This window comes from Anoplophora glabripennis, unplaced genomic scaffold (assembly GCF_000390285.2).
Source record: "Anoplophora glabripennis isolate ALB-LARVAE unplaced genomic scaffold, Agla_2.0 scaffold461, whole genome shotgun sequence".
NCBI lineage: Eukaryota > Metazoa > Arthropoda > Insecta > Coleoptera > Cerambycidae > Anoplophora > Anoplophora glabripennis.
In genome coordinates, this window is record NW_019416554.1 from 310,633 (window position 1) to 325,090 (window position 14,458).

Below are 14,458 nucleotides of genomic sequence, written 5' to 3' on the forward strand. Positions count from 1 at the left end.
CCTAAGGGCCACCTTAGCAAAGCGCATCCCAGGCTGCATAGCCGCACTACCCTACCCAACCATACCACACATAAACATGACACCACCCCCGGGGTTTACACAGACGAGCCGGTGAAGCAAGAAGAGCGCCAGAAGAAAGGGCCCTAGCCGGCGGGGCCCAGCCAGGACAAAAGGAGGTCCCACAAAGCGCCTACACCGGCCGCATTTGCGGTCGGGGTAGACGACGGATGAGGCCCACCTACGAAGATGAGGCAGGATAAAGAGGGATAATCCCCCACAATCCCAAATCATTGAGGCCAATTTCTAGCTATGGAATAATGGCGAGGTTCTAATTTTATTAAGGTTAGGTTTTTTACCATTCGGGCTCCAATTTCTAATGTAACGAGCGCGCGCCAGTCTAGGTGGTCTTTGAAAGTAACTAAATTTTCTATGCAATCAAAGCAATACTGCATTTTTTTTGACATTTACGCAATGCAATATGCATATGACAATTATATAAAAATAACAGTATCTATGTGGCAGATTTTGTAGTTTTAGTAGTACACAAAAAGTGCTTTGTGGTTTTTGGAATCCTATACTTAAAAAGGTTTCAGTTTTTTTATTTGTTTAACAGAAGCTAATTCCGTGTACATTAATCATACAAAATGGATAGAAGAAAATTTCAAATCCAAAGTAAAGTGGACGAAATAACAGAAGAAAAGAATTTGTTGCAATGTTATTTGGATAAAATTATCAATCAAGTAAGTAGCACTATTTTGTGTTAATATAGATTATTAATAATTAAATGTAACTTCAGATTCATTCATGCGTTGATCTTGTCAGTGACTCAAAAAAATTAAAACACAAAGATTGCACCCTAATTTTTAAATATGAATTGGAGGTGTTGAAGAAGATTACTGAAATGATTTTTGAATTAGAGTGCCTCATCGATCAAAGTCCTTTGGATCAACTAAAAACGGCAACATTCGAAGATTACTCGAGTGTTGCAATTAAATCGGTAGAGTTAAAAACAGAAGACACAATGAATATAGAAATGCTTGAACCAATAACATCGCCTCACCAATCAGAACTCAGTAATATAGCTTGTTCATCCGCCCAACCTGAAGAAGTAAATTCAAGAATCAGTAATACTAATACTGAAACGCAGAATATTTTTTCTGATGATGATATCCATGTTCTAAGGGGCACTCTGAAAAAATTCAGTGAGAAATTAGGATTGAATCCTGACTATATTTCTTCTTTGACAGGTGTGTACCAAAAGTCCTCGTTTAATTCTGTAGAGTATTATAATAAACCGTCCACTAGTCAAATAATCGAGTGTAGAATACATGGTACAAATTTAGATTTAGAAGAGGAAGTGGTTATCGACAATGGGTTTGAAATCCCAGAAAAAGATACAAACAAAACATCTGAAAATGAATCACATGAAAATTATTATGATGTTTTACAAAATGTTCAGTCTTCCACCTCCTCAGAAAGGGAGATGGTAAATGCTGCTTCACTTCAAAGTGCCCATGACTTAACTTTAATTAAAAGTGTTCAAGAGGATGATTCTAATGAAGCTGAACCTGAGAAATTGTACGCTGTCGATGATGATTCTTCAGATATAAGCTGTTTGAACATGACTGAAAGTTGTTCGAGCGAAGAATGTACAACAGATCAAGTGAATCACTGCCTTATTCCCTTAGTTGACGAAAATAGTATAATTGTAGGTAGTATTGTTGACGAGGGGCATCTTAAGACTGATAGTAGCGTAGAGTCAGCAAATAAAGTCACATATAGTGCTATAGAGAAATTGAACAATATCAAATTTTTGGATAGACATGCCGAAGCTGTGGCTAAAATGCAAGCGATTGACCAACCTGACATATCGTTAAAACCTACTGAGCACCGTATTAAAAACAATCTGGAAGCAAATGACAAAAAGTCTAAAAAAAAGAAGAATAAGAAAAACAAGTGCAAAGAAAACGAATTTTATGGTAAGTTTGACACAAGTATCTAGTTTTAACATTGGCTTTATAAGCTACAGTGGTATTCTTGCAAGAAACTGAATTTGTCATAATGAGTTGCTGTGTTACTACCAAATATTTAGGTGATTTAACATATAGTTTACTGACTACCAGTATTTTATTTGAAATATTTAATGAAAAAGTTGTAGATAATAGCATCATTTATATCTGTCCACACTTGAACATGATTTACTTAAAAGAATGCCTTGGTATAAAACTAAGAGAAATCTTTGATTGTAATTCATTATGTTTTAGAATTGGTATCAAAATCCACGCCTCGGGTAGGTATGAACTGTGCTTTCAGTCACATTGAGACTCCCAATGAATTTTATTTACATATTGTTGATGATGAATCTATGATTATTGATGGGTATGTATATATATTGATGGGTATGTATTATATGATCTAATCATAATCATATACAGGCTAGTTCGATTTTTTATTGATACATCTACTATATTCGAAAAATGTTTACTATCATAATCCATCTATTTTTGAAGTTTGACGAAAAAAGTATATTTTAACTTTGCCTGCATCTACATTTAATAACATAAAAATTTGTATGTACTTTTTAGTTTGACAGAAAAATTGAATGTAATGCTTGGTGGCACGTTATCCGATTACAGCTCAAAAGAAGATGCCTTTAATGCAGTAGGAACATTCTGTTTTTGTTACGTGTCATCTTACAGCTCATGGTACAGGGCTAAAATCGTTGATTGGGAGTTGGTACGTGTTTTCTTAATACCAATTTTGCAATGTCCATGTCATTTTTCTTTATTAGGAAAGCAAATCTGAGGACGTAGTCGTACAGTTTGTGGACTATGGGGATAAAAGAAGAATGTCGTATAAAAACTTAAGAAGGATCACTAAAGAGATGGCTGAAATTCCTATGCTGGCAGTCCGCTGCCATTTGTCTTTGGTAAGTCATTGATAACGTATCATTTTCTAAAAATTAACTTCCCAATTTTAGATGTATCCACCAAATTCCACATTCACAAACAGGCTGTCCGAATGGCCTTCAGCCACAATTGATGCTTTGATGGACCTGAGCCGGTTGTTGGTACATGGAGAAGGCGAAAGGGACAAAATTTTCCGGATTGTCTACGCAAATCAGGAAGGGTAAGTATGAATGATGTTTGTAGACAATATTGTGTGATATTTAAAGTCAGGCATTTTTCCTAGTTTTTGATAATTATGTCGTTTTGAAAGCAGGCGATAGATTTCTTTTTAACAATCTTTAATAGGCTTCCTTAATGTTATTCTAAAAGTATCTGATAGTCTGGCTTCGAAGTTGATACTATAAATCCGGATTTTTCCAAAAGTATTAACAATATTTCAATCCATAAACTTCGATAAAATTGCAGCGGTGTCAGAGGTGCTCCAAGGCTCTCATTTGGGGGCCTCGTTCTTTAGTATTTTTCTAAATAATATTCAGGTGCTCTCAGATAAATTTTTATTGCTTTTTTTGTACTTTCCCACTCAGTGTGTACTGAGAATATTTCCAACCTCTATTATTCAACTTGCTATACAGGATATATTGCTGCACTTGCCCAGAATGAAGATGTACTCGATGTTCACTGAGGCAGCAATGCTAATAAGTCAGAAACACTGTAATTTAGTGACAGTATGGATATTAAATCCTTGCAAATGTTATATTATATCTTACACTATTAGTTTCCGTTCAATACATTGAAGACTATGACTCTTCTCTGATATCTATTTCTCATTTTTTTTGACATAACGTTACCTCCAAAGCATTAATTAACAGTGTGTTTTATTAAAAGATTTACAAATGACTTCTTCAACGCCAATTAATTGGCATTGAAGAAGTCTAATAAAGTATTTTATTTTTCTTTAGTATCCTCTTACTGAGACTACTAAACCTCTATTCAGCTGTATTCTCTAGATTAAAATATTAATTTCGACCCTACCGCTAAAAATAACTCCAATTACGTCAATTTCAGTTTATAACAGTTGAAAATGGCAGAAGTAAAAAAAATTTCTTTCTTAAACAATATAATTGAATTTTTATTTTAAATTATTGCACAATTATAACATTCCAAGATTTAAAACGTAATTTTTTATCATTTTTTAGTACAGGGGTGATTTATAAGGGTTAAAAAGTGTAATGAGATACAAATTCTTTCATAAGCAATGAGGGAATTTTTATTTTAAATAATTGCACCGTTAAAGCATTCCAAGCTTTTAAAAAGAAATTTTTTATCATTTTTGTTAATACAGGGATGGTTTTTAGGGATTGAAAGGGAAAAATTTTTTTAGCTATAAGGTAACTTTTATTTTAAATAATTGCACGATTTAATCATTCCATATCTTTAAAAAGTAATTTTTGATCATTATTTTTTGCCTAGGGGTAGTTTTTAAGGGTTAAACAAAGGGACGAAAAGATCAAATATATCATAAAACATGTTCGAGAACATGGAACATTATTTAATATTTGTGCTTGAACAAGATTTTTATCAATAAAATACTTAAAACTTAATTTTTTCAATTTTTTTCACTTAAGGGTAGTTTTTACACCTATAAAACAAACAGCGTCAATCGGGTTTATGTCGCTTTTGAACTTGAGCCTAAGATGAGCCTTATTCTAAGTTTTCATGCAAATCCATGCAGTTTCAAACAATTCGGAAGTTACAGCTGATTTTCAGCTTCAATTACTGTACTACTAAACAAGTACATTTTTTATGTAGAATTGAACGTTCTTTTAGATTTTTAATTTTTTTTAAGCATAGTTCAACAGATTAAAAAAACATGTTTTGATTTCCCTAAATAATACGGTAAAATTAGCGCCCTCTAGGAGCAACGTCAAAACAAGCTTCAAATTCGTAATTCTCACACCAAAAACCCAACACTACAAATTTTCAGAGAGAATTTTCATTAAAATTTAAACCTTGAACACCCTGTATTTCGTAAACTAGAGACATTCGTATAAGGCTCAAATGATGAGCTCAAACGTAACATTTTGGTGTCTAGTATCTCCAGCTTAGTATTGAACCATTCTTTCTGACTCATCCTGTTTAATGTCGCCTACAAAATACAGATAAAAGTTGCTATTGCGAGTTGTTATTTTACCGAGATGAAAAAAGTATGTACTTACTTACCACCTTTGCTACGCACCCTGTCTGTCGAATCCCGAAAAAATGATGGCGCAAAACATGTTACGCGGAAAAAGTGGAAATTGTTTCTAAATTGCGAAACGAGAAAGTGAGTGCCGTCGAAGTCCACATATTTTTGTGTAAGACACTTATGCTTTCAAAGTATTCTTTTCTGTTCCCGAGGAACGCAGTATGGCGTATATGAACAAGTTTTTATCCAAATCGGGTGGATGCCNCAATGCCATTTAAATATTTTGGGGTGATGCTTACCCTTGCTTGGGGGGTGAAAGTGGCGGAGTCAAAAATACCAGCAAAGAATGTCCCCCTTTAATCTAAAATCGACGGGTCTGAGCGTTTTTCTACAATCTTGACGCAGTTCCTGAAAATGGCTCTGTTTCGTTTTCATTTGGCCACCCTGTATTTAAAATTATGATAAAGTTATACACAATTTGTAGTTAGTTGTAAGTTTTATTCATTTATTATTTTTTTTTTTCATGTACGCTGTATATAAATGTAGAGTAGATCTAGAGTCGACGGGTAAGAAAAGAAATTTTAATAATCATTATCCACTACGCCTTATTGATGAAGAAACGTAACATATTACCATCCTTTCCTCTAATACTCGTCAAAAGTTTTTTTCTTGCAAGGTTCCCAAAGATCAAATTTATAAATAGAACTTTTGACCTTCTCACGGCAGCAGCCGGGCCCCTATCGGGCCGAAACAATGTTAAATTATTCGAAACATTTCGCAGTCGCCCCGCGGTGGATTCCGGCGGATCAATCTCAATATGCTGGGTAGCTGGAATACCCGAATCAATCAAAATTACACGTAACTCCGACTCAGTTGAAATAGCTTGTTCGCCGGCAATTAACGCGGATGATTCAGTGTTTTGTCGGTCTGAATATAGTAATTTGGGTGTAATTATATGATATAATTCATCCCCGTAGACCCGACCTGGTTTGGGCAAGATGGATCGACCCCTGCTTCGGTTGGTTCGCCTACGGGCGCCGAGGTCTGAAGGCTTTCCCTGTTTGGGTATGGCGTATGGCTCTTCTTTCGGCGATAATCGTGTAAGATGGAGATGGAGTGATTATTTATTACAAAGTTTTCCAGTAAATTCTAATTTTTAAAGGAAATTGTTCATTGTGAAGCAAAAAAATATTACTGAGGCAATTCCAAAAACTCCAAAAAACACCTTTTGTAGTTTTAATATGGTACCGAAAACAGAAACGTGGTACAATTGTAAATGTTAAGATAGAAGATTTTTTAATGTAAGATCAATGTCTTTAATAGTATTAGAAAGATAACTAAAAAAAGTATGGCCCCATCGGTAATACAGACAAAGATTTGTTGGTTTAAATTAATTTATAGATACTTTGTCTTTCTGAAAATTATGTTCATAGTGAAAAAGTTCCTAAATATTCATTCACGGGTTTGCTCCTGAAACTCATTCTTCTTTACATTTTCTTTGATTTTAGGAATCTACAGGAACAATACGAAAGAAAGTTATTCCAAGTTTTGTACAATTCATTATCCAGAAACAGCTTTGTTCAACTTTCTTCTTTGCTAGACTTTGCTCCATCCCCGGAAAGAACCTTGCTTTTTATTAAACCTTGATTTTATTTTTCTTTATGAGAATGCTCTCTGTAATTCAATGATTTTTTTCTTAGTGAACCCAATCCCAAACTTCCATTCTGTTCCTCATCATTTTTTTTAGTTTAAGCAGCTCACCAAAAATGAAACTGAAAGAATGTAGGTCTGAGTTTTACCCAAGAATTTCTACAATCTACAAATAGCAATGTTTAATATTTTTTGTTAGTACATCATATTAGGTAAAACCTCCCCCTTTATCCTGTCGTGGTTTTTATTTAATTTTTCTGGAAACATATCAATTTATTCAATTCTTTTTTCAAATGTTCATCAGAACATTCTTAAATTTTCGTGAGCCTCTGTCAGCTGACGAGTCTAGGCTTGGCTTGAAACGTATGTGACTAACTACCTCCAAGGACTAGGTTGAGTTGATTAATGGGTTAATGTGCGGGGAAGGTCTTCCAGTTGGTCATTGAATTCGATAGAAAAAATTAGGTTAGAACACGACTAGAAGGTAACGTTAGTTTGTGTTTCTAAAAGTTTTGCTGGATCTAGTGTTATATCCAGGTGACACAAAATTTTAACTATAGACTAAGAATGTATAAGTGAACTAGGTGACTTACGCATTTACTTGGGTTGGTGAAATAATACCAATCTGGTTGCTACACAAGAAGAGAAAAAGTAAGTTGCCTCCAGATTTACAAGAAAATAAATTAAGCAATCTTATATCTCCTTTGACTCCAAAACTCTGCAACCACTTCTCTGAATTACTTCAGCAATATTTGCCAAGGACCAAATAATTAATTTGCTAACTACAGTGACTTTGGAAGCGTTTATACACCAAGTTTTCCTGTCTTGTACCATAAGCTGAAACAGTAATTAGGCAGACAAAATGTCTACATAATCAAAAAATTACCATTCCTTTTAGGAATGCAAAATACTAATCAATTAGCCACAAATTTTGGAAGGTAGCAACACTAGAAAACGACAATTTTTATATAACTTATCTCAACATGTTGTATGGAGACTACATATTAGCTATTACCGTATATTAGCTAATACCTTAATGTTAGCTAATACCACAATATTAACTAATACCGTAATATTAGCTAATACCATAATATTAGCTAATACCACAATATTAGCTAATACCATAATATTAGCTAATACCACAATATTAGCTAACACCATATATTACCTAATCCCNTGCACCGTTAAAGCATTCCAAGCTTTTAAAAAGTAATTTTTTATCATTTTTGTCAATACCGGGGTGGTTTTTAGGGGTTGAAAGGGAAAAATTCGTTTATTAGCTGTAAGGTAACTTTTAGTTTAAATAATTGCACGATTCATTCCAAATCTTTAAAAATTATTTTTTTTATCATTGTTATTTTGCATAGGGGTAGTTTTTAAGGGTTAAATAAAGGGTCGAAAAGATCAAATATATCATAAAACATGTTCAAGAACATGGAACATTATTTAATCTTTGTGCTTCAACAAGATTTTTATCAATAAAATGCTTAAAACTTAATTTTTTAAATTTTTTTCACTTAGAGGTAGTTTTTACTCCTAAAAAACAAAAAGCGTCAATTGGGCTTATGTCACTTTTGAACTTGAGTTTAAGATGAGCCTTATTCTAGTTTCATGCAAATCCATAGTTTTAAAGAATTCGGAGGTTACAGCTGATTTTCAGCTTCAACGACTGTACTAATAAAGCTTGGAATGATTTAATTTTAAGGGCCATTATAACGATTATAAATAATAGAAATCAGTTATACCATTTGCCAATAGGAGGTTACAATTTTAACTGTGGCCTTAACGTCAAAATTTAACCAAAATCATTACAGAATAGCCCGATTATCAACTTTAAAATATCTTGAATGTGATCAAACCATGTTGGTTGCATGATATCCCACAATTTTTAATTGGAAGTTTTTTTATTAGGATTCAATCCTGATAAGAAGTGGGCCAGGGTTTGGATCTTATTGGGACACCCAGTATAATGTTAATAGCTAGCAATTTTCACTCAATTTTTTCATTTTTTTTTCTACTTTTGGAAGTAGGTTGTACTTATGTAATTTCTAATTGTGTTTTTGTTACTTTTTCAGTGTATTCTATTCCCCTGCAATTTTTTATAACTTATCGATTGACTACGATATTAATTATAAATCCGGCATCTTAGGATAAATACTATTGTAAAATGCATTTTTTTGTAGAAATTCGGTGTCTATTGACTTGCACAACCTTCAGGACAGTGAAGAGGAGACTGTCGGTCAGATTCTCTTGGATTTGGGCCTAGCGGTGCAAATTATAGAAGAGCGTGAGTAGAAATTTGACGAAATCATCTTTATAGCTTTCACCATTATAAAAAATTTACAGATGACGAAGAACATGCAGAGTTGGACATGTTTCTGCAAGACGTGGATTCCCTGGAGAGGGCGGACAATATCAACGAGGCTGTGATGGGGTACGATCCAAGGGACGAGGTCAGAATATGTCGCTTCACCAAGAGCGACGGTACTTGCTTTAAAGGAAAGAACTGCAAACTTGAACATGTCCCTTTGTCGAAAGGTAATTCATGAGTCTGTGCATAGTGTGTTGGTAGATTTGTGCTTTTTTTTTGTAGTTAATTGTTCTTGAATAAACATGATTTTTTTCATCTACGATTTTTCATTCATGTTTTTCACCACTCATAAATTTGCTGTTGGCACATTTCTTGCTTGCGTTGAGATGAAATTGTAATATCCATGAAACATATACAGGGTGTCCACAAATTTCTCCGACAACATTTGACTGCATATTCACGACCATAAATAAATACCATCTATGAAAAAAGATTTAAAAAAACTTGGATTTTGAGTTGCAGGACTTCAAAAATAAAACTAATTCAACTAATAGCTTCATAACCCTTTACCGATCGTATTAAAATTTGGCACATTTATTTGGACTAATATGGTGTATTATTTCTTAAAGCTTTAGTCAAATCGATATATTGGGTGATAGTTTTCTCTGGTTACCTGTCCCTTTTAGCCATAAAAACTTCTACAGTGGTCATATTTTTTTAAATTGATTGCCTTATATTTCGGGAATGGATGATCAGATAACTGACATCCCTATCGTAAAGTTCGACTTTTTGTCAGCGTACTTACCCAGAACATTTTGATGTGCAGGTGCTATTTGTGTTGTTTACAGTGTCCGGAAAAATTAATCTTGGCCAAGAAATGGAATTAAGTTGTGAACATTTCCGTGCGATTATTTTTTACAACTTTTGACATGTACTATCTCAATAACGGTGCATCGATAAATTTAATTTGACTTTTGACGATGAAGCATCAAAAAACAGTTCATTGTGGCCGTGGTTCACTCACCAACGAATTACGTGAAGGTCTTCCAAAATCGGTACTTGTTCCAGAAAACATTGATCCTGTGCGTGAACTGATATTGCAAGATTGTCATGTGACTTATCGTTAGATTGAGACTTCCTTCGACATTAGTATGTCGGATGGTCAATTCTGAAACCATTTGTTTGCTAGAAATCTTTGGGAAATAAGGGAAACCGACCGTCGAAGATGCGTTCTCCACTAGGAGAATGTGACCTCTCACACATCGCCTCAAAAAAGAGACTTTTTGAGAATTGAAAAAGGCGAATTGATGAGGCATCCGTCGTACAACCCTGATTTGATACCCAATAATCAGTTTTATTCCCGCACATCAAAAATAAATTATGCTGTCAGCGTTTTCGACACCTAAAGAAGTGCTTGATGCTCCTGTTTTGGAGGTATCTCAATCGGAATAGAAAAAGTATTTCAAAAATTAATCCAAACACATGCAAAAATGTATTGATCTTCATAAAAATAATAAAACCATATACGATGATTAATTTCTTCTTTTTTTCTCTGTAGAAACACGTCATAAGTTTGTTTTTCTCGAATTTCAACATGAAAACTGGTTTTTTAAACCTTTTCTTTATAATTCTATTGCAGCGGCTTTCAATTTTTTACGACTTGTGGAAACCGGCCAACATTTCCAATTTTTTTTAATAACCCACACCTAAAAAAATTTTCGAACACATTTTTTACTGATTATATAATATATTTATAAATACTAGTTTTAAGCAAGAGTATAAATTTTTTTGAATCTTGTAATATCGATATTGTTAATTTCAAAATTTTGAACTTTTGACCGAGTCGTAGAACCCCCAGACAGGTTTTGTGGAACTCCAGGGTTCTGCGGAACACGGTTTGAATACCTTTGGTCTAGTATAACGTCAAATAACTGCACCCGCTAGTCGTAAGTGCCTACCCAATTGGCAGCTATGATGACAACAATGCAACTTGTTTTTTCATATCAGACGGAAATTTAACAATGAAGTACAAACATACTGATACAAATAAATTTATAAGGTTATACACAAATTCTACACAAAACACTGCAAATTTTATTTCGATTCCAGTAAAAAGTCAAGAAATTACACAGAGGTAATGAAATTACTTACCGTAAAACAGCAAAGATAATTATCTTTAGTTTTAATAAAACAAATTTACATACAATTAGTAACGTATGACTATCCCCATAATATTTAATAAGAAAATGTATATTTTTTTAAAACGCTGTCCAGTGATGGGGTGGACAAGAGTTTAAGTGTTGCTTAAGGGCTAATACTACCTTGTGTGTACAAAAGCAAAGGTCATTTTTGTAGTCTGTTTTTATGAAAATTGTAATATAATGTAATTGAATTTTGTGTACTTGTTAATATAAGTCGAATAAGAGTGCGCAGTAGAATGTACCTTGACCAAAAATAAAAAAAAATATAGTAAAAAATCTAACAAAGTATGAAGGATTTTATCGAAATATGGATTAAAACAAAATGTTTTTTTTTTCGATGCAAAAATCAGTAGCAAATCGTTAATAGAACTGGCGAGTCAATAAAAAAAATCCTCGTACTTCCCTAGAGAATGTTATTAAGCTAGAGTTAAAATTTCAGAACAATCGATAAAAAACTGTAAGCCCTAGAGGTACACCAAGCTCGAAAAAACATGCTTTTGAGAAAAACTAAAGTACTAAAAGGTCAAAACATTGTGTATTGTAGTTACCAACAAATTTTCTTGCATCAGCTGTTGCCTGGCTTGAAAATTCATGTAGTGGCTACTGGCCTAATTTCGAAAATTAATAAGTTTAAAAATAAAAATGAACATTGTCAACACTGCATCCAATCGCATCCAAATCAACTTCAAAACGACGCTTTAACTACAGTCACAAATTTTGGTTTTCGGTTAATTTTTTTTCTCGCAAATAATCTTTAGGATATCATTCTTAGGGAGCTTTTAGACCTATAAAATTTTTAATAGAGGTATATAATTACATACATATTATATTAGATTTCGAATAAAAAACTGCTAATACAATTTTTTAATTTTATATTTTTCAAAAATCGATATCAGAAAAAATTGTAGCCGGCTAGAATTTACAATTTTAAGGAAGTTAACCAAGACACTTTGTACAAAAAATACTCTCAGGATGATGATTGAAAAATATAAACATTTCAAATAAAAAAAAAATTAAACACGTTCGATGCTAAATACTCATTACTAGCAATAGTGTGTGTGTGTTTTTGAAATGGCACTGGTTCATCACCAAATAGCCAGTCTGGCTTCTACCAATTCTAAATGCTAAATAAATCAAACATTTTGTCAATTTTTTTTTTAGATGGCTTCACAACCGACAAAGTGCCCGTCTATAGGGAGGCTATGTACAGTTTGACGTTACCAGTAAAGAGAGACTATGTAAATATTTTGATAACTGCCTACAAAGATGTTTGCAGTTTCTTCGCCCAGATAATATGGAAACCCCGAAAACCGAAAAGTAACTCTCGTATGTAGACACGAAACTGACCGACTGTCCTCAAATATTAATGGTTTTCCCGCTTTTCAGATTACATAATAGACGAAGACCTGTACTCGTTACTTGCAGACATGAACCTGCCGAAAACTGTTCGATCGTTCGAGCCCTTTAAAATTGCCCCGGCCATCGGAGAAATCGTGATAGTGAAGCACTGGAGTAAGAAGTATTTGAGGGCGGTGGTTAGGGAAGAAATTATGGAGAACGACGGACGATTGAACTATCAGGTAACTTTAATCCTCGCTTCCTGAGGAATCGTTTCAATTTTACTGTTTGTAGATATTCACGTTGGATTTCGGGGAGTATATGAGCGTCCCTTTGGACTCCCTTCGAAAAATCAAGCCGCATTTCTTGGAGCTGCCGTTTCAGGTAAATTTGATATTTCAGAATACAAGTGTGGTCAGTTTTAACATGTTTTCTTTAATATTAAGGATGTCCTGACATCTCTTTATGCGCACATTTAAATATTATCGGCCATATTTCTTGTGTTTATTTTTCTGTCACCATTAATAATTTTGTAAATATTATTTTTTAATCTTTTTTAGGCCGTGCAATGTTACTTAAACAACTTGGTCGCAAGAAAAGATTGTGACCAGAAGAAAGCAAGTAATTACTTCCTAAAAAATTTGTACAATCGTAATTTCGCAGCCTGCACATTGTAAGTATTCTCATATCTGTAATTTCTTCCTTTTTAATGAGTTCCTTCCGCGCAGGTCTTCTTCTCTGCCTTTAAAAGTAGCCGTTACCACATTTGACGGGAGGGATATCGGCAAGATGCTGGTGAAAGAGGGTTTCGCCAGTTATACAGAGCGTGACATAAATCCCGCGGATGATTACTGTTTGGATCTGTTTTGACCTTTGTGGCGCAGTTTAGATCCACAAGGTTGTGTTTGTCTTTATCCGTATGTGCGTATTATTTTTAATTTTGAACTTATTTTTGTGTACGATTGATACGTTTTTTACGATATTATTAAGATTAATTAATACTATTGACAGCAATGGTAGATTTTGAATTAAAGACGAATCCATGTTTTTGTGATCTCTTCCTAGCTAAAAGCAAATAATTTGCAAAAAAGTCAACAAAACCATTTCTGTAGCATTTTATGCCTACTGAACAGATTTGGTACATAATGTGCAAGTTATTGTGTAAGGTTTAATAGGGTCAATGTTAGTTTTTAAACTTTTCTAAATTACAGTCTTTTAAGACACTTCCAAGTGCACTTTTTTGTAGTAAGTTGGAGTATCGTTTTATCCCTATTGTGAATAACGAATTAGAAAGAGAAATAAATATGCACACTGCAACTTACTACGTCTCTTAAAATCATTAGGCTTTTTTTCACGATTGAATATTGGTGAATGTCTGACTTGTAGTTACTATTTCTATCTTTTGATCTTAGTTGTCATATGGTAGTTTAAATCTCTATTCACTCATACTACACATACTCTAACATACGACTTCACTCACGAAAAAAGCCTATTATTTTATTTTTAGTTCATATTTTTTTTTATATCTTAAAAGTAGCTGTTCTCATAAACACAGTCATATTTAAGAAATATGTGCAAATAATAGTCGTGAATGTACAATTGAATTTGACAATATTTTCTAAGTACTAAAATCAATATTTGTTGTTGAATTAATTAAACAAAAGTCCATGTAGTCCAACCAAATTACACTTGGAGAAAAAAAAATTGTTACCTGGACTTTTATAAGTGGAAATGGTAAAAGGGTTTATAATAAACCTAAAAAAAAAATAAAGCGTGAGCTGGGGTGGCGGAGGGTTGATTTGAGGGGTTGAAAAGTTGTGAAAAATTGTATCATTGGGATTTCTGGTGAAAGTTGACATCAAAC

At 33.5% G+C, this 14,458-nt stretch overlaps 1 protein-coding gene across 1 annotated transcript; it reads left to right on the plus strand.

Annotated features, from left to right (window-relative positions):
• Positions 1-476: 476 nt before the first annotated feature.
• Positions 477-13,743, plus strand: LOC108910608. The gene is made up of 13 exons (XM_018715280.1): positions 477-740; positions 797-1,979; positions 2,265-2,379; positions 2,586-2,736; positions 2,792-2,929; positions 2,981-3,129; positions 8,928-9,031; positions 9,091-9,282; positions 12,418-12,582; positions 12,643-12,836; positions 12,889-12,978; positions 13,155-13,267; positions 13,323-13,743. The coding sequence occupies exons 1-13, from the start codon at positions 645-647 to the stop codon at positions 13,462-13,464; spliced, it is 2,832 nt and encodes a 943-aa protein (XP_018570796.1). The 5' UTR covers positions 477-644; the 3' UTR covers positions 13,465-13,743.
• The last annotated feature ends 715 nt before the right edge of the window (positions 13,744-14,458 follow it).

Coding starts and splice junctions, on each gene's coding strand:
- LOC108910608 (XM_018715280.1), top strand. CDS start 645: ATGGATAGAAGAAAATTTCAAATCCAAAGTAAAGTGGACGAAATAACA. Junction 2,737..2,791: donor AAATCGTTGATTGGGAGTTG/GTACGTGTTTTC, acceptor TTTCTTTATTAG/GAAAGCAAATCTGAGGACGT. Junction 9,032..9,090: donor GGTGCAAATTATAGAAGAGC/GTGAGTAGAAAT, acceptor AAAAATTTACAG/ATGACGAAGAACATGCAGAG.